At 33.1% G+C, this 19,866-nt stretch overlaps 2 protein-coding genes across 2 annotated transcripts; one reads left to right on the top strand and one right to left on the bottom strand.

Moving 5' to 3' along the window:
* The first annotated feature begins 916 nt into the window (after positions 1-916).
* On the top strand, positions 917-4,504 carry LOC108336021 (growth-regulating factor 4). Its single transcript, XM_017572301.2, has 3 exons — positions 917-1,273; positions 1,357-1,786; positions 3,705-4,504. The coding sequence occupies exons 1-3, from the start codon at positions 1,099-1,101 to the stop codon at positions 4,102-4,104; spliced, it is 1,005 nt and encodes a 334-aa protein (XP_017427790.1). The 5' UTR covers positions 917-1,098; the 3' UTR covers positions 4,105-4,504.
* A 12,902-nt stretch (positions 4,505-17,406) lies between these two features.
* LOC108335351 (histone-lysine N-methyltransferase ASHR2) lies at positions 17,407-18,758 on the bottom strand. Its single transcript, XM_017571354.2, has one exon. The coding sequence runs from the start codon at positions 18,608-18,610 to the stop codon at positions 17,549-17,551; it is 1,062 nt and encodes a 353-aa protein (XP_017426843.1). The 5' UTR covers positions 18,611-18,758; the 3' UTR covers positions 17,407-17,548.
* Positions 18,759-19,866: the final 1,108 nt, after the last annotated feature.

Raw genomic sequence — 19,866 nt, 5'->3', positions numbered from 1 at the left:
ATTTTTTTACCAGATTTTAATATTCGGTGAAGTAAAAAAAAGGTTTAATAGATTTGGAGGTCCCTAATTTTGGTCAATTTGATTCAATAATAGCATTTTAGTTAAATATAGATGGCATCCAGGTGACACCGTTTGAGCTGTATAGATGAATTTTTAACATTTTTAATTGTTAAATATATTAATAAATGAAAATATAATTAGAAATTATTAAAAATATTAAATTAGAGCGGTGGTGGGGACCCAATTGATCACTTCCAAAATTGAAGGACCCAATTAAAACGAACTCGCAAATATAGGAACTTCCGAACCTATTAACCTAAAAAAAATGAATTGTAAAGATTTTTGAATTGTGAAAACAGTTCTAAAATTAAAAAAAATTTAAAAGTGTAGGTGAAATGATTGGAGATACATGATAAAAGAATCTTGACATTTATGAGAAACAAACTCTAGTGATTGTAGTTTTATTCAAGTAATACAAAACATATGTAAAAGAGGTTCAATGTTACATTTAAATATATTTTTAAAAATAAAGATCAATAAATTTTTTATATGACAAAATACAAAAGAAATGGAGAGAATTTCTTTATGTTAGAGTAACCTTCATTTTATCTACAATATTTATTTGTGTAAAAATTTCAAAAGTTGTTATTTTTGAAGTAGGTTTAGCTATTCTCAAACAAAAATGATTTTTGTTCCAAAACTTATAATTTTGAAACGCCAACAAGTCCTCCTAATGAATGATTATTTTGATTAAAAAAACGAAAGAAATTTAATTGGTGAGGAAAAAAGACGCTAAAATGAAATGGATTAAATTGTCTTAAAAGAAAATAAAAGAGGAGGAGGAGATAAGAACAAAAAAAAAATAAAAAAGAAATAAAGATTTAAAAGAAAACAATAAATAAAGGTGGAAGGTTCCCTTGTTGAGTAGTAGAAGTAGTAGTTAATATGCAGCAATAGCATTCTTGAATCCCTACCATTTCATTTTTACCTATCCAAACCAAATCATGTCTCAACTCTCACAGGTAACCGCCCATCCCCTTCTCTAATGCTCTTCTCCCCACCCAGATTCGCCCTTTTCCCCTCTTTTTTATCGCAACCATGAGCGTTCCTCCGCCGTCCACGGCGGCGATGTGGACGCCGTTCACGGCGGCCCAGTGGCACGAGCTGGAGCACCAGGCTCTCATCTTCAAGTACCTCAAGGCGGGGCTCTCCGTTCCGCCCGACCTCCTTCTCCCCATTCGCAAGAGCCTCCAATTCATGGCACACCCATCTCGTGAGTAATCGCAAACAATGACCTATTTTGCGTTTTATGCCTCTTACTTATGTGAAGTTTGAGTCTTTATGGTTTTTCTGCAGTTGGGGGGTACTATGGGAAGAAGATAGACCCTGAACCGGGTCGGTGCAGGAGAACCGATGGGAAGAAGTGGAGGTGTTCGAGGGATGCTCATCCTGACTCCAAGTACTGCGACCGCCATATGATACGACGCCGTTACCGTTCAAGAAAGCCTGTGGAATCTCAACCTCACTCTTCTTCTGCTTCTTCAAACCCTGTTGCTGCTTCTGCTTCTGCTGCTTCCTCTGCAACGGGTTCTGCTACATCTTCTGCAACTGGTTCTGCTGCTGCATCTGCGACAACCCTCAACACCCTTCCTTTGCATACCAATGGTGCTCGGGAGGGTTTCACTTTCACCCTTGGGAACAGCGCCACCACTGCCACCCCCACACTCCCCCACCTTCACATGGACCCCCTCACTCTTTCAGGTGACAACACCAAGAAAACTTACCGGTATGTATGCCCATTCGCCTCTTTCAGATTGAGCCCTTTGTGAGAGTTTTTGAATTGATTACCTTTTTTTTTTACTTTACCGTATTTAATTATGTGTGAATGGCATCTGAAGGCGAGCCGCCGTGTAATCCATGTACTCGACCTCATCAGGAGAAACAAAACTGTTGCTGATGTTGTAGTGTGAATAGGGTAGGGTATTGTGTGTATGTACATTTGTCTTTAAGGGTGTTTGACTTTTGGGGTTGTGGTAATGATTGCTGTGATTTTCTAGTGGAGTGTGTGGGTGTTTTACTTCACGGTAACATGTAGTGTATTATTATGTTATAGTTCTGTACAGCAAACATGGTAGCGGTGATGTTAAGTTACCTAACATGTGGACCATTATGATGTGTGGGGTGAGATTCTGGGAGTGAGGTGTAAGTTATCTGCCTAGAGTTTGGGTTAGATTTGTATTCTATTCAACTTGATTTGTCTCTATTTTGATAAGATGCAGTGCCGATGATATCTTCATAAATTCATTTTGGCGTTTTTTTTCCCAAATCTTTTTGCATACACTTTGAAGCAAATTTCAACTTTGCCCCTTAGAAACGGCATCCGAGTTCTGATAAGCTATCTTCTTAGATTCAACTGTGAGTTTTTTCCTATAGTTTCCGTCGTGTTCAATGAATGCTTTGAAGCAATTTTCAATATTGACCCTTTGAGACCGCATGCAAGTTCTGATGAGCTATCTTCATTAATTCAACTGTGTTTTTTCTCCCAAAACTTTTTTGCGTGTTCAATGAACCACTTTACCCCTCAGAAACAGCATATAAGTTTTCCATTTTTTTTGGGTTTGCATTTAATCAGATGTTGTAGTTTATTGTTGAACATTTGTGAAGTTCTTGATTTTCTTGTGACCATGTTCTGGATGTTCTCTGAGATCATGAGGTGGGGTTTCAGGTTTAGATATTCAAGTATTTTGTTGAAATGTTTTTCATGCTTGAAACATATTGTAAGAAATGTAGGCCATTTTTCACCTTGCCTTGTCACAGTGAATGATGTAGTATCATGGTGTAATTTGATAAAATTGGAAATCAAGGATTTACCAATGATTGCATGGTAGCAAACTGAAATTATAGCGGTGCATTGATGTTTATGTTTGATGCAGTTAATGCAATGGTAAAAGGTAGCTTTGTTTTGGTGGACCATGCATCCAAATAGTGATAGATAGTTGTCTGGTGACTTGGGATAGGTTTTCTAAGGGAATATTGAAATTTGCTATTTTCTCTAATTGTTTGGTTTTCTTTCAACGTTGGTGAGCGCTACTCGAATCTTCCATTTCCTTCAATGTCTTCTCCATCTTGTGCTTCATGCATTATTGTTTTCCTTCCCTATTACTTTGAGATACAATTCTAATAAAGCTTTGTGATAGTTTTACTATTTTGTGTGTGTGAATAGAAACTAATTGATATTTGATACTGTTAATGACTAAGACATGCATGCTTTGAAGGTGACTTTTTTTATTTGTAAAGTAAAAAGAAAAAAGGTGTTATGAAAATGAGAGGGAAGATAACGATCAATCTCATTAAAGTACGTGTTTCTTATTCATCATAAGGAACTGGTGTAATTTGAGGTCATTTGGATATTGACTTATTTTTGTGAAGATAGAATCAGGGGGCATCTAAATTGCCCTGTGCAGAGTATGTAAGAACAGTTTTCTTCTTGTCAGTAGTGTCTAAATCATTCATCTCAATAGATCCATGTGCAGCCGGTTGCTTTTTTATTTCATGGCTTCAGTGACCCCAGCCTCTAAGTTTAAGATCCATCTGTATAAATTTTCATAATTTTTTCTTCAAAATTTCTAAAATCTTTTGGTAATTTCCTGTTATGCGTACTTGAAATAAATGAAACATCATGATGTTAAATAAACACTCCACAGGTTTGGACTGAACTCAGAAGCAGATGAACACGTCTTACAGAAAGATCTGGGAAGTGTGAGATATCAAGGTTATGACTTCACCTCAGACAGCATGTGGTCTCATATGTCTCCAATTCCATCAAGTACTGTTTCGGAATCGAGAAGTGGTTCTACCATGCTGGGCAACTGCTTCCAACAGCAAACAATGCGAGATGCCGAGCTGTTGAACCTTGAAACTGCAAGGACCAAAGACCTTATATTTAGTAGCCAGTTAAGTTCAGCAGGGAGTTTGAAACAGGAATATCAGTCTCCTCAGTCTCTCTTCAGTGACTGGGACTGGAAGAAGGATTTAAGTTCCTCTGCCATCGAGTATAGACCCAACAAGGATTTTAACTGCAATCCAGATGCCAATGTTGATTAAAATGGTTCTTTACAAGGCTTGGAAGGAGTGTTTTGTGTCTTGATGTGTGCAGCATCCACCGAAGGAAACATTTGAATCAGGAACTGGTCCCCCACCACCCTTTGTTTTTTCCCCCGAATCCATGGAAAATACAGGTCCTCAGGAAGTGATAAATTTTCATTCATAGCATTCAGACACCCGAGGAATGATGTTTTAATTTCGTGTTGTTCTCTTATATATCTTAAATACTTAAATACTTGAAGGAGTTATGCGTTCTTTACTTGTAAACTTGTAATATTTGTGTTTAGTTTGAGTGGTGTGTTCCTAATGATTGATTGTTAGAGGGATTATGGTATTTTAAGGCAAGAAGGAAGTTTTAATTAGAATTGTATGAATGATTTATAATGACCAACATTCTTGAGCATGAGAATTGGGCGGTGTGATTTAAAGGCAAGGTGGTAAGCATAAATGGGGACGTTGGAATGAGTGTAGAGCTTTGGAAGTGATGAGCAATAGTGGAGAAGAGAGGGGCAAATAGTGGTTTGCATCGGAATTTAGATGCTAAAATAGCAGTGAAGTGGTGCTATCATAGCTACAGCCAACAGGGGTTATAAATGACCTCTGCAGTGGTTGTTGGCATATTAATGTTTCATTTTCGATTAGCAATTCGAGGTAGAGAGGCGCTGTTGGATTTGCTGTTGGCGTTTCATAATGGTTTTTAACCCATTCTCCCTTCAAAATCTTTTTTTTCTACTTTTTTAATTCCATTTCATTGTCAGCCAGAACAATAAAATATCCCTTTTTAGTTCAAAAGGAAAATCCACATTAAGTGTAGTGTTCTTCTACACGTTTAACTTTTTTTTTTTTTTAACTTTTAGGTGCAATAGATTCTCATTGAAAAAAAACATTTAGCTTTTTATAATTGTAATAGTTTAATAATTGTTGTAATAAGGATATGGGTAAGGAGTGAGGTTGCAATTTCTTATAATAATTGTAACAGTTTAATTTTTTCATTTTTTTATTCAGGTGATTTTAATGTTATGGATAATAAAGAGATAGCAAATTTTTATTCGATGGTTTTTACTTAATTAATATTTTTAATTTATAAATTAAATAAAATATATATTAATCAATTTCTCAATTTTTAGTTTCCAATATTATTAAATAAAAAATCATTAATCAATTATAATAAAGAAATCATTAATTATTTTTAAAGGTTTACACTATTTAATAATACAATTAGGTTAATATTTTTTGAAACATTGATAACTTTTTTAGAAATAATATCTATATTTCAAATAAAAAGATTTTTATTAAGTTAAATTAATACATTTTGTTATTTATTTAAAATTTATTTTAATTATACTTACATCCAATTTTCTATACACATAATAATATGAAATTCTATTTTGAGTTTTAAATTTTTTATTATTTATAAAATTTCAAAATTTCAAAATTACCATAAATTAATAATAAATTATCTTTAATTGTATCTACATACACATTCCAATGTTTAAATTATTCAATTTCAATATGAATTTTCGTTTTGAAATTTTTAATTTGTATTATATTAAAAGTTTTATAAACGTCTATCATCATTAATATTTTATTCATTTTGTTTTATATTATATTTATTGACTTAAATATTTAAATATAGATTTTTTATTATTTTATTAGTTTCCTTTTTAATAATTATGTATAATAATTTATTTTAATAATTTTTTTATTTAGTATTTTTATAACATTCTATTTTAATAGTATAAGTTTACTAAAATAAATGATCAATAAAATAAACAAATAATCCATCATTTATAGTTTTTCGTAGTATACTCATAATAACAAAACATACAAATAAGGTATTAACAACTCAAAGAAACAAAAATGAATTTAAAAAAGAACATAAAGTTTTTCAAAAATATTCTACATAACATATGCCAAGCCTAAGAGCTAAACATATGCATTTCTCTCTTCTGCATCGACTCCCGTTTCTTCATCTGCTCACATCAATTAAGATGAAAATTGCAAAAAAAAAAAAAAATAAACACAAAACAAAACAACAATAAAATAAAAAAGCTAATGCATAAAAGAGTTTTCATATAATATAAATGAAGTTAATATCATATACTAATCATTCATAAGAACCAGCACATCACAACAAAGACTAAACAAGATTTAATTATCCAGATACATGCATTGATACCAGTCTCTCACAAGTTAAGTTTTGTACTTGTAGTGACTTTTACTGTTCTGTAAAACCATGAGTTTCATCCTATCATACACAAGGTTAGTCAATTATCATCTTAAGTCAAGGTAAAACCCTTATACTAGGACCTTTCACTCCTCTCACCATATACCTTATTCTTCTCTACCCGAGTTTAGATTGTTATTAGAGCGTCAGGATAACTTTGAATATTGAATCTTTATATCAATGCATACACTAAGAAAACTCAATTCTAATATTCCTTGGATCAGTGCCAACCATTCTCATAGAAGTCACATACATATAATAAATCGCACAGTGAGCTCAGTCATCGCCCAACAAAAATACCACCAGAGACCACACAAATTTAATTACCAAAATTCGCCCAACAAAGTCTAGTCACACACAACGACAACAAGTTAGTAAACTCTCTAACTTTGGCGTCACCCAACAACGCAACCCTTTACTCAACGAGTTTGCATAATTGCAGAAAACGAAATTCTACGAATATGCAAATCCAACCATATGAAACTCAAATCAAAAGCTTCATACACACCACCAACATAAACATTTCGGGTTAACAACAATCCAACTTAGTCCAAATAACCACAATTGCAATATTACTCCTTAATTTACTTAAAAATTCATCATACAACCTAATCATGCAATTTAAGAACCTAATCTCCAATTCAACAAATCACGTTCATCACACGTCTCAATAAATAATTCAATCATAGTACAATTACTTAATCAGTAAATTGAACATATTTAGAACTTATAATTAGTGTAATTAGCTTCCCTTACATAAGACAATTTAAACATCTCAAAGAACACCAATCTCCTTCAAACTCACAAGATGTTATATCTATACCTAAGAATAACACAAACATGATCAGGACTAATCATCATAGAATCTTATGGAAAACTTAAACATCACATGTGAGCCAAAATAATGCACATGTAAAGGAAGAACAAACATACCAATAAAAAAGACAAACAACCAACTTACTCTAAATAATAAATTGATCATACAAAATTGTAGAACTTGCCATGAGGATCATTCTAACGGCCTCTGATATTCAAATAGAAAAATAAGGAGTGAGAAAATCTAAAAAGAAATGAGAAAACTATAGACAAGTATTTATATAAAAATGATGTACTTTTAAAAATAAAATTAGTTTACAATACTTATATTTAACATTTTAATATTAAAATAATCGAATATCAATCCAACATCTAAAATAACCTTTAGATTTTGTATCAAATTTTAGTAATCATTATTATATATTATTTAATTTTTATTTATTTATTGTACTTCATTTTTTTTAATTATTTTAATGTTATAGTTCTTACATATTTTATTTTATTTTCATATAAAACATAATATATAAAATTTATTATGTTTCAATAATTTTAATATTATATATATATATATATATTTTAAATGGATCTAATATAATTTATAGATGATTTTTTTTATAGTAATTTATTATATAATTAAAATTATTAGCTTTTCGTAAAATTATATATGAATAAAAATATAAATAAATAATATGTATAAAATTTATATTTAATTAATAAAATGAACAATTAATTTTAAGCGAAATTGATATCTATTTTATATTTTTATTGTGGTATTTTTAATTTCTACAGATTAATTAACTTATATAACTTTTTCGATGTTATACTGAATTAGAAAATAAATTTAAATTTAATTTATTAAATAATATACACTACTTAGAAAATTTAAATCTAGTTTCTTTTACAAAATGAAAACATTTAAATTCACTTTTTCATAGATATTTTATCAAATAGTTTGTAACATCCCATTTTAACATTATAAAACTACCAAAATGAAACGTTACATAGATGCTATAAGAACAACTAGGTAAAACAAACCTCCTTCAAAGAAGAGATCTACTTCTGTAGATCTATCTAATAACTCATCTGTTTCTCACTCATCTCTAACTTGAACAACTGAAAAGGTGAATCCCTAAGCTCACACCATTAGGTGATCATCACAAAAGGAAAACAACATACAAAGACAAGTAACAGAAAAACAAGGGTAAGCTAGTTTATAATTTAGGAATGATATATATATATATATATATATATATATATATATATATATGTATATATATGTATATATATATGTATGTATATATATATGTATATATATGTATATATGTGTATATATGTATATATGTATATATGTATATATGTGTATATATGTATATATGTGTATATATGTGTATATATATAAACTCATTTAAAACCTGTTACATAGCACAAACATATCAATACACAATCATAAAACACTTTATGCAAGACACTTATTATGAATGGACTGTCCGGACTTAGAATGATTGCCGAGCTATGACGGGTTGTTCACTTGTGGTGGCTTCTACTGCTTTGCAAAGCCATTGACAATGAGTTTCACCCTATCACACTCACAAGGTTAGTCTGTTCCGGGCCTTGGAGCATAGTGGAAGCTCCCAAGACTAAGACCTCTTGCTACTCCTCACAACATGGATCAATGATCTCTACTTGAGAATGAAAGACCATTAGAGTTTCAGGATAACCCCCAAGACTGAGCTCCTGCATTCATTCTAAACATACTTGAACCTCACCAAGATGATTCACTTTGGAACTTACTTTCACCACTTTGAAACCATGCTTTGAAACCACATACTTTCACTGTGATTCTCAACTCATGCCTTTGATGTTCATACAACTCATACACCATCATACATCATATCCAATTGAATCAATATATAACTCAAATAATTTATAAACAATGAAAGAAAGGGCATACCAACAACTTGGACCAGTCGCTTAGCACATACATTTGCTAAGCGACCACAGAGTTCCCTCGCACAGTGACCCAGCTCGTTGTGCGAATACACAAACAGTACCACCAGACCCCAAACCACTCACTCAGTGACCTAGTTCGCTGTGCGAATAAAACTCACAGTAGTTCTAGACCCCAACCTCTTGCTCAACGACCCAACTCGCTGTGCAAAAACAAAATCAGTGGGTTCTGCTCACTTACAGATCGCTCAGCGCACTAAATCTGTTCGCTCAGCGCACTAAATCTGTTCGCTCAGCGCACTAAATCTGTTCGCTCAGCTAAAGCTCATTCGCTCACCGCACCAAGTCTGTTCGCTCAGCGAGACTACATAATTCTACAACACCAAAACTACAAAATTTGCGCATCTCAACCACTCCTGACCAATTTTACGCACCTTACCCAATTTCTAACACTTCTAAATTGTATTATACCATCAATTATACTCAACCAAGTGTGTCTAAACCTTTCTAAACTCATTTTTAACAAATGGCTATAAGATCTCAACCAAAAGCTCACAAAAACTCAACTTGGAGACTCAACTTGAATTATACCACTTGTGGCACAATTTCAAGCAACTTAGGGCTTCTAACAAGTCCCAAAAGACTCAATAACATCAACCAAAATGACCAATTACTCACATAACCCCCAATTTAGGTTTTCACTAGTCCAACCCCAAGAATTTAGTTCTAAACCAACATCTACTCTACCTAATTACCACCACATACTCATAACTCAGATTCTTTCCATTTTAAATGTTTGAGCAAGTCACAAAACAGCTCCTAAACACTCTCAACTGCATCAAACCAGTTCATCACCCATTTCTCATCATTTCACTACCTTAAACCTCCACTTAAACCCAACAAAATTACAACCAAGACTAATTTTTTTTCCTCTAACAGTTCAATCAACGCAATTCACTTCATCAACATCAAATCCAACCTCACAAACATACATAGAACAGATCAACATGTTATACAACATTCATTATCACGCAAATCATCAATATCACCTAATTAGTTCAATTATCACTAACCCATAATAACATTTTTCATCCAAACAATTTAGTAGTCACATACCATTAAACTTGTACCACACACTTCAATTAAAAGCAATTGTCTAGCTTTCCTTACCTCTAAACCAACTGTCAAACTTCTCAAACGCTTCGCTGTTTACTTGAACCGCAAGGAGAAGCTAGACGACCTACGAAACACCAAATTGGAAACGGACAAAGTTCTTAGAACTCTAGATAAATCAAGAACATGTAGGAGATGCATGATTACACATGCAACAGTACAATATTCCTCTACGACAGATTTAAGAACGAAAGGGAAAAAAGAGAGTTGAAACTTACTTGCTCTATTGAAGAAACTGATCGGGTAGAAACGTAGACCTCGTTGCCGTGGTCGATTAGGTACCTCCTGATCGTCAAATAGATGACTAGGAGTTAGAACTCTCAGAGAGAAGGTAGAGAACTCTAGAATAGTGGTTTCTAGAAAGATAATACGTTTTAAAATAATGAAACTCATTTATAACAAACTATTTATAATAAAACCGTTTAATATTAAAATAATCGAGTCTCACTATTTTTAGACTACCACCACTTCTAAAAATACCATTTTTTGAGGTTTTACATAGTTTTCTATGAAAATTTTAAAATAATTTTTTAATGTAATTAATATATTTTAATTAGTTAAAAAAATTATTCAAATCAAATTTAATTTAATAATGATTAATGTCTAAATATAATTTCAAATAAAATAATTATATATTTTTTACTATTTACTCTAAATTCATCAAAACTTTATTTTACAAAATAATTTTCAGCAACATTAAATATTTCTTAATTATTAATACAATTCTATTTACTATTATTATTATAATTTTCTTCAATAATTATATTTCATTTTTAAAATTTTTTTACTTATTAAATTATTTATGCTATTATTACTATAATAATAATAATTACTATTGTTAATTACCTATTATATTTTATTTTAACTTAGTTACTTTATTTTTAATTCTAATAATAATTGTAATATTATTATTTTTATTAATTTAATAAATACTTATATTGTATTCATACATTTTCTTTAATTATTAATGAGTAATACTATTGTAATTACTATCATCATCATTATTATTATTATTATTATTTTTGTAGTTTGAATGAATAATTATTTTTTATTTTAAATTATGCTTTTAATTTGAAGAATTTATTTTAAATTTATTATATTTTAAGTTTGTAGAATACAACTCTTTTGTTTATATATATATATATATATATATATATATATATATATATATATATATATATATATATATATATATGTGTGTGTGTGTGTGTGTGTAGGATTTTTAGTTTGTTACTAAATTTATACTTTAAGTTTGTAGAATTTATTATAACTTATTGTTTCATTTGGATTTATATTATTTATTTTAAGCAGTTCATTTATTTTATGTTATTTGAAACAATTATATGATAATATATTTTATTAAAAAATTACATAAATAATTTAGATAAATTTTTCCAATAAAAATAATAAAATATTATTATTCCTTTCATGCAGAGCACCATATTGGATGAAATTGATTGTTGAGCAGTGTGAAATTGTTTTATAAATATTTTAAAATAGAAATAGGAAGAGGAATATAAACGAAACCCCGATATGAATGTCAACCAAATTTGAGCGTATGGCTCAAAGTCCAACCACTTCATTATTCCACTTGTATCACTCCGAAAGTAAAATATTCTTTTATTTATTTTTTGCTCTTTCAATTTTAAACAATTATTATGCAAACTAATTGTCACAACCATTAAAAATCCATTCAGAATTCGCTTTAGTGGATTTCACGTGTCAAAAGGGGGCTCGACACTCAGCTGGTGGAAGGCAGGTGTTGGCAGATGAACGGACGCTCGTTTTGACGTTGGAAGAAAAACTTGATTTTCATAAATTCACGCCACTCATTGCATGCACCCTTCTTCCCCAGATTCTGAAAATCTCATTTTCTCCTCCTTCTCACTACACCTCCTTCATCTTCTCTCTAAGAAATTCTCACTTTTGCTTCCTCCGATCACTATTCAGGCACTGTTGCTACTCCTCCGGTGTCAAGAGCTTCAATTTGAACCGATCGGTTTTGGGTTATGAACTGGTAAGTTCTTCTTCTCCTTTAGTCGTTCGTTTTCTGGCGCATGCAAACCAAGATTCTAGTTGCATGAGTTCATAATCTCGTTCTGAGCCATTTCTGGTCTTTTGTTTGGTTTAGTTTTATAAAGAGTGAACCGTAGGATTCTGAGATTTCGGGTGGGGAGCTATTCTATACGAGCTGTGAGCGTTCGGTCACATTAGAGGTAAGGGAAACTTATTTAATTTAATTTGGATGTTGCTTGTATTGCATGTATGTTGGTTGAGTTTGCTAAATTAATATGATTGTTGCTATGATCTAATTGTATGAAGTATGGAAATTCAATATGATATGGATGTATGAGATTTTGAAGATAAATAATTCTAAGTATGAAATTCCCTATGATAAATGTATGTTCGTTACTGAATGGTCTTTGACCGTTCGGGTTTTCTTGGGGACTCGTTTAGGACTGAACTCTTTCATTTGGAAAGAATTTATGTTGAGGAGGAGCGTCTTCGTCTAGTACAGTTTGTGTACAGGTGTTCCACCAAGGATATTCTTTTCTTGGCATTTTGATATAAATTTAAGTATGTCCATAGGTAGTAGTATAGTCGTTCGTTCTTGAATATTAATTAAATAATATCTTATATTCCAAGCGCTTGTACGATTTAGAGCTAGGTCTTTCACCAAGCGTTCATACTATTTAGTGTTGGGTCTTACACCAAGCGCTCAGTCTCTTTTCTATAATTTATCTGGATGAAAATAGCATTCGTCCAACCTCAATGGTGTTCACCTCTACCGTGCTCGGTCTTTGACTAGTATTCGATTTTCTTGAGGATAAATTTATAAGTAAGCTAAGTATTTATAAGCGTTCGATTTATTCATGAGTCTTCTAAGTACTATTATTTGAATGTCTTGTGGTGTTTGTTTCCATTGGTTTCTGCCTAGAGTCTTAGTACTCGGTCTAGGCTTTAAGCTGTTCAGTTTAAACGCTCATGGGTCAGTTCATCAAATTAACTCACCTTGTAAATAACGTTCGATCCTTTTAAATCTTGAGAAATATTATTGAACTCTGTCTCTTTCAAATCCCGATAGCAATTCTCTCTCATCTTTGATCTATTATGGAACTGGAAACCTCTCGGTCTCAATCCAAGTGTTCGGTCTCGTTAAAGGTTAAAGTTTCACGTTTGGTATTTTGTATCTTAAGTGATCTTAGTTAAAATTGAAGTTTGAAAATGGAAGATGATAAAATATAATGTATATGAAATGTATTTGATTTTGAACGAGTATTTCGGGGAGGAATATCTCATTATTGGATATTGGAATTTGGTAAAGTATGAATGTGGGAATGCTAAGCTCGCGATTCATCCTGATGTCACTAGTGCAGAATTGGCCTTTAACGTCACCCAATAGACGTCGGTCCACCAAAACCCCAACGTAAATAATTGACCGGTGGCATAAATGTAAATAATTGAGTGTGGAGACGTCCGTTTCGGAGGGGGCCGGACGTCTATAAAATTATAGACGTCGGGCCCCTCAAACGGACGTTCAAAAGGCTGACGAGGGAGTTGAAGAGTTGATTGCTTCAGCCTATTGAACGTCCGTTCTGGAGGGGGACGGACGACTACAATATTATAGACGTCCGGCCCCATCCAAAACGGACGTTCAAAAGGCTGAAGCAATCAACTCTTCAACTCCCCAGTCAGTCTCTTGAACGTCCGTTCTGGAGGGGGCGGACGTCTACAATATTATAGACATCCGTCCCCCTCCAGAACGGACGTTCAAAAGGCTGAAGCAATAAACTCTTTAACTCCTCAGTCAGTCTCTTGAACGTCCATTCTAGAGGGGGCCGGACGTCTACAATATTATAGACGTCCGCCCCCTCCAGAACGGACGTTTAAGAGACTGACTGAGGAGTTGAAGAGTTGATTGCTTCAGCCTTTTGAACATCCGTTCTTGAGGGGGACGGACGTCTATAATATTATAGACGTCCGGCCCCATCCAGAACGGACGTTCAAAAGGCTGAAGCAATCAACTCTTCAACTCCCCAATCAGTCTCTTGGACGTCCGTTCTGGAGGGGGTGGACGTCTACAATATTATAGACGTTCGTCCCCCTCCAGAACGGATGTTCAAAAGGCTGAAGCAATCAACTCTTCAACTCCCCAGTCAGTCTCTTGAACGTCCGTTCTGGAAGGGGTGGACGGCTATAATATTGTAGACGTCCGCCCCCTCCAGAACGGACGTTCAAGAGACCGACTGGGGAGTTGAAGAGTTGATTGCTTCAGCCTTTTGAACGTCCGTTCTGGAGGGGGCGGACGTCTACAATATTATAGACGTCTGGCCCCCTCCAGAACGGACGTTCAAAAGGCTGACGGGTTCAACTACCATGTCAGCCTCTTGAACGTCGAACCATGTCAGCCTCTTGAACGTCCGTTCTGGAGGGGCCCGGACGTTTATAATATTGTAGACGTCCGACCCTCTCCAAAACGAATGTTTAAAAGACATTTAAAAGAAATACATGTACACCAAAACGCGAACCCGCGAGGAGTTACGCGCTTCCGTGAGAGTTCCCTCTGCGCCTTGCATTTCCAAGTTGGTTTTTATCTGTTTTGGACCATTTAATCTTACTTTTATTCTGATTAAATTGTTCAGTGATGAAATATCTTTCATTTGGACCGATTAAAAATCGTTTTCGATGCATTTTGGTGCAGTTTGTTGCGTGTTCTTGGGCGGCGTTTTTTGGCCTACGTTTTAGGTCGTGCCCTCCTTCATTTCCCTCCATTTTCATTTTGAATCTGCTCTTCAGGTTAGTTTCTTCGTTAATACTTTTTTCATAGGGTTTTGTGTATGCATGTTTTTGACGTGTTATTATAATTTTCATTGAGTGACCCTTAGATGTCTGGCAGTGCACAAATAGATGTCTAAACCCCGTAACCCTAAATAACCCGTTCAGACATATAGACGTCCGTTCCAACACAAACGGAGGTCTATATAGACGTCTGTTGTGTCGGAACGGACGTCTATATAGACGTTCGACCTAACACAACAGACGTCTGGTTAACGTCACCCACAAAGACGTCGGGTGCATGTCGGACGTCAAAAGGCCAAAATAACATACGTCCAAAGCCCTTTCTGCACTAGTGTGTTCCGTGATTACTCGTCCTCACCTAGAGGAGGGTAAGTCATGTGTGGGAATGGCAGAAGATCCTAGTCCTTATGGTTAATTTGGATAGATAGGACTAACCACGGGTGACAGCTGTTGAGGACATCCCAGTTACTACATCACCTAGGTGCACGAACGTCGTAACTACACAGAATTCATATAGTCCGAACAGTCAGTCTAGTATTAGGCTTTGCATGAACGAATGATGAATTATCTTGTTTGGTTGATTGTGTGAAATATATGTTTATACATGAATTAAATTACATAAGCTTACCCTATGTTTCTTGTCTTGTCTGTTTTGTACGTTCGGTTGTCCTTCTGTTGCAATGATCATCCATGTGGATGTGAGCAGAAGGAGACGACCTGCTGGAAGAGTTGTTAGAGGAAGATAGCTTAGTGGAGGTAGAAGTTAATACCAAACAGTAGAATTGTTCGGTCAGTTTATTAGCTTAGTTTTAAGATGATCGTTCGATCATCTTTTCCCTTTTTCTTTTGGTAGGACCGTTCGGTATAGTATTTTGTAAACCGTTCGGTCGGGATTTGCTTATGTTGTTCGGTTTTAATTTTCTAGTTTTTCTGTAAGGTCGTTCGACCACAAGCATACTTCTCTTTTAATGTAAGACTGATCTGTAATATTATTTGATGTGATTATTCTATTATATAGTTTTAGACTGTATTTTTGGGATATTACACTAATTGAGTGAGAAATTGATTTTTAAGCATTCTTAAATTATTATAGGAAACACCAATAGAGAATGCATTTCTATATAAATATTTCTGATAAAAACTAAGTATATCAAAGATAAATTAGCCTTTTTTTTTAAGTATACAGCTCCATTTTAGAGCAATGAAACAATATAAAAGCTGTCACTATTTAAACAGAACAATAAAAGGGTAATTAATGACTCCGTAAAAAGAATTAATACTCAATCAATAGTTCAATTAAAAGTACTTAAATTTATAAACTTTAGAATTAATTGACCCTAGATGAAATTCTTCAATAAGCTTTTCTTTCTATTGCTGTCTCACTCCCAAATGATTTTGTAACTTACTGGTTTGAATCTAAGAATTAACTTAAAAAAATAAAATAGTAAATTTAAAATTAAAATTATGAAACTAAAAATTGGTTTTATTGTTTTGAAACTTTCCAACTTTAAACTGTTAATTATTCTAAATAAGGGCTAATTTATTCTAAATAATAAACTATAATGGCAATTGTTTCCTCCCCTCATCAAATTTCTTCTCTCATCACATTTAAACTTTCCGGAAAATGCTTTTAAATGTTTGACTTCTGAAAAATAAACTCGGAATTATTTATTATGTTTCAATTTTTTTTTTCAAAATGATGGGGTGTAGGAAGAAAATGATGGGTGTAGGAAGAAAATGCCTAAACTAATTCTCTTTAGCCTAACAAGATCTGAGGTCCAAACCAGGATAATTGGTCTCAAGTTAAAGTAATACATTTTTTGAAAGTGACTTGTTTCAAAACAAAAAGCAGTTTTGGAGGAAAAATACTGAACGAAATAGGTTGGAAATGCAGATATAATTTCTTAAAATGTTTTCTTTAAACAATGAAGATTTAAATTTGTATCATAAAACTTGATTGACTTTTGGGTATAGTTTCAATTTTGAAAAAGTTGATGTTAAAAAGAATTTTAAATTTAACTTAATTTCACGTCTATTTATATATTTTAAAATCAAGTTAATTTAAGATTTTTAATTCTACAAAATTATTTTGTAAAATAAAGTTTGCATTCATCTATAAAATTTCGTGTGGACATTTTTTGTTTTAATTTTATTTAACTAGTCTTTGAAAATTGATCTAAATCATGTGTCGTTATAGTTTTTGTCAAAGATACACTGACAGACTAAACTATTTCTCTTAAGTGTGTTTGCAACAAACGAAAATTTCACATTTCAACGGTTTTTGTTTTGAGAAAAAGGTTTTTCTCCCAAGGAAAAGAATTCTCAGAATCAAAGGACTATACAGAATGCAATGTCACTATCTTCAAGCAAAACTAAAAGACAAGAGTAACCACATTGCATAATCTGAGTCTTCCAAAAAGATACCAGAAAATACAACTGATATAACAATTTCATTGACATCAAAACTAAGCAACGTCACAATCATATTTCTTTCAAATTGCCACAGAAGTTACACTCCAGAACATTAGAAGGCACATAATCTTTTGGAGGCAGAGGAGCCATTGTGCCAGCACAATTCTTCCTCTCACAAACATGCTTGCGAAGGAACCGCACGTGTGGCAGGTCACTGTTCATCTCCACCTGGTTTTCTCCCCAATTTGCTTCGATCCTGCACCTATCACATCCACAAGTGAAGCCATAATCCTCCATCAAGATCCTTTTTCTGGTGGAATAATCCCTTCCAATCCTGAAATAGCTGATGCAGATCTCTTTCCCAGCAGGAACATCCTCGATCAACCTAAAAACTATGTCAGTGTTGTGTTCATCACCAGTGTCCACATAATCGAACCTGCAGGCGTTGGGAACACAGTCATGGTTGAAGAACGTGGCTTTGGGGTAAATAGCATAAGCTTTGATGGATCTCTGAGGCCCATCAGGGGAATAGGGGTCCATTAAGCAGAAGGAGTTGAGTCTGTCCTTTGCAAGAAGTTGTGCAGTGAGATCTACAGAAAGTTGACCCTCGGGTGGGAAAAGAGGTGAGATTAGAGAATGGAGAAACTTGGCAACATCATAAATGGCAGTATCTGGAGTGCCATGAAGAGAGAGGAAAGTGTGAAGTTGAGAAGGGGAGTGGAGGAAGAGGTTGTGAGAAGCTACAACGAAACGAGCTTGAACTTGGCGTTCTGGAGGGTGTTGTTGAAAGAGTGTTGAGTTGGGGTGTTGAAGAAGAAAGGTGAGAGCTTTGCATACCCAATTGGAGTGTGAGGAGTTTTGTGCAAATGAGAGACAGCTTTGGGAGCAGAAAGTGTGGTGGGAGCAAGAGGGGCATCGGAAAATGGTTGTGTGAGAGGATAAGATTCTGAAGCAGTGATCACAGTTGGTGAAAGGTGAAGAAGATGGTGCATAGAGAGGAGAAGCTGAGTAGAGAATGAGAGGGGATTCAGTGAGAATTATTTGACCTGCTTTTAGGGATTTTGCTGCAACAAGACCTCTTCCTTTCCCTGCTATTTCTTCCATCCTCAAGAGAGAGCTTGAAGAAGCCATGCCAATCGTTCAAAGAATCAAGTAGCAGTGATTACCAAACTTAACCTAATCTGAAGGAAACCGTTCTTTTACATATTCGGAACAAATTTCATAGATGTTGCCAACATAGACAAGACATTATTGATAGTGGGCTAACGACTTCAAAAAGTAAAGTCAGTGAAACCTCTGTATAATTTGTGAAAAAAATAAAGTCGTTTGGAATCAAAATAATTACAGTATTAATTTAATTTATGAAAAAAAAATTAAGTCATTGAGATTCATTTCAATGACAATATATTGTATTTAAGTTAATTTCAAATTTTATACATTTATATACAAGTTTTCATGAATACATATACAACTTATTCATTACTAATAATTTTTTTTATTTATTAGTAGTAATATTTTTTTATTTATTCATTTTTATAATATTTAGATAAATTTATCTCCGATGTTAAAAAAAACTACATCAGACCAACCAGCAAACAGAATGTCTTGAATTAGGAAAAAAAATATAAAAATAGTGGAGTTAAATTAGAATATATTAATACGTGTTGGTTGAATTTGGGATGAATTGGATTTAATCTTTTAAAATATGGAAACTGGTAGGAGGTTCTTTAAAAAAATAAATGAATATTAGTTATTAAAAAATATTTAATTTATCATATAAGATGTACTGTATTACATTTTCCAGAATTGTTTTTATTCTTTGCAAGCATATTATATTCTCTCATTTTTCACGAGTTTTTTTTTTTATTTTCAATATTTTGGTGTAGAAAACGCCAAGGTACAATAATTGCATGTTGGTGAACCTGTGCACTCATGCATACACGATGACACATTTCACATGCTGAATCCCACAATTCGAGGTATTCTTGGCAAGATTATAAGACATTTCGTTTTGAATTTTGTGTAATTCCATGGTAGTTTAATCTGTTAATATTAATCAGTTGTATGTATAAGAAATTTTAATGAGATAATTCATATTTTTAGATAAGTTGAAATGCTTGAAGATATTTTTAGATAATTTTAATCTGTTAAGATATTTCTTTTTTCTGTTTCATATAATTGAACAACAATTGGGCAGCTTCTTCTTCTTGCACTTCCATAATTTCTTTTTTCACCTTCATTCATTTAAAATTTTCAATTTTATTCTTTTTTTTTTCATTTTGAGTTTCAGAATGTACAATCCGAAGACGTCTTATAATGCAATGTTTCAAAATGGTCTGTGGGTTTATGTTTGATGGAGTGGAGAAGAACCCCTATGTTTGGAGAAT

The sequence above is a fragment of the Vigna angularis genome, chromosome 10 (genome assembly GCF_016808095.1).
Source record: "Vigna angularis cultivar LongXiaoDou No.4 chromosome 10, ASM1680809v1, whole genome shotgun sequence".
Classification (NCBI taxonomy): Eukaryota; Viridiplantae; Streptophyta; class Magnoliopsida; order Fabales; family Fabaceae; genus Vigna; species Vigna angularis.
The sequence above is the reverse complement of the archived record's forward strand: the minus strand, read 5'-3'. Positions and strand labels throughout refer to the sequence as shown.

Coding starts and splice junctions, on each gene's coding strand:
- LOC108335351 (XM_017571354.2), bottom strand. CDS start 18,610: ATGGCTTCTTCAAGCTCTCTCTTGAGGATGGAAGAAATAGCAGGGAAA.
- LOC108336021 (XM_017572301.2), top strand. CDS start 1,099: ATGAGCGTTCCTCCGCCGTCCACGGCGGCGATGTGGACGCCGTTCACG. Junction 1,274..1,356: donor ATTCATGGCACACCCATCTC/GTGAGTAATCGC, acceptor GTTTTTCTGCAG/TTGGGGGGTACTATGGGAAG. Junction 1,787..3,704: donor AACACCAAGAAAACTTACCG/GTATGTATGCCC, acceptor AACACTCCACAG/GTTTGGACTGAACTCAGAAG.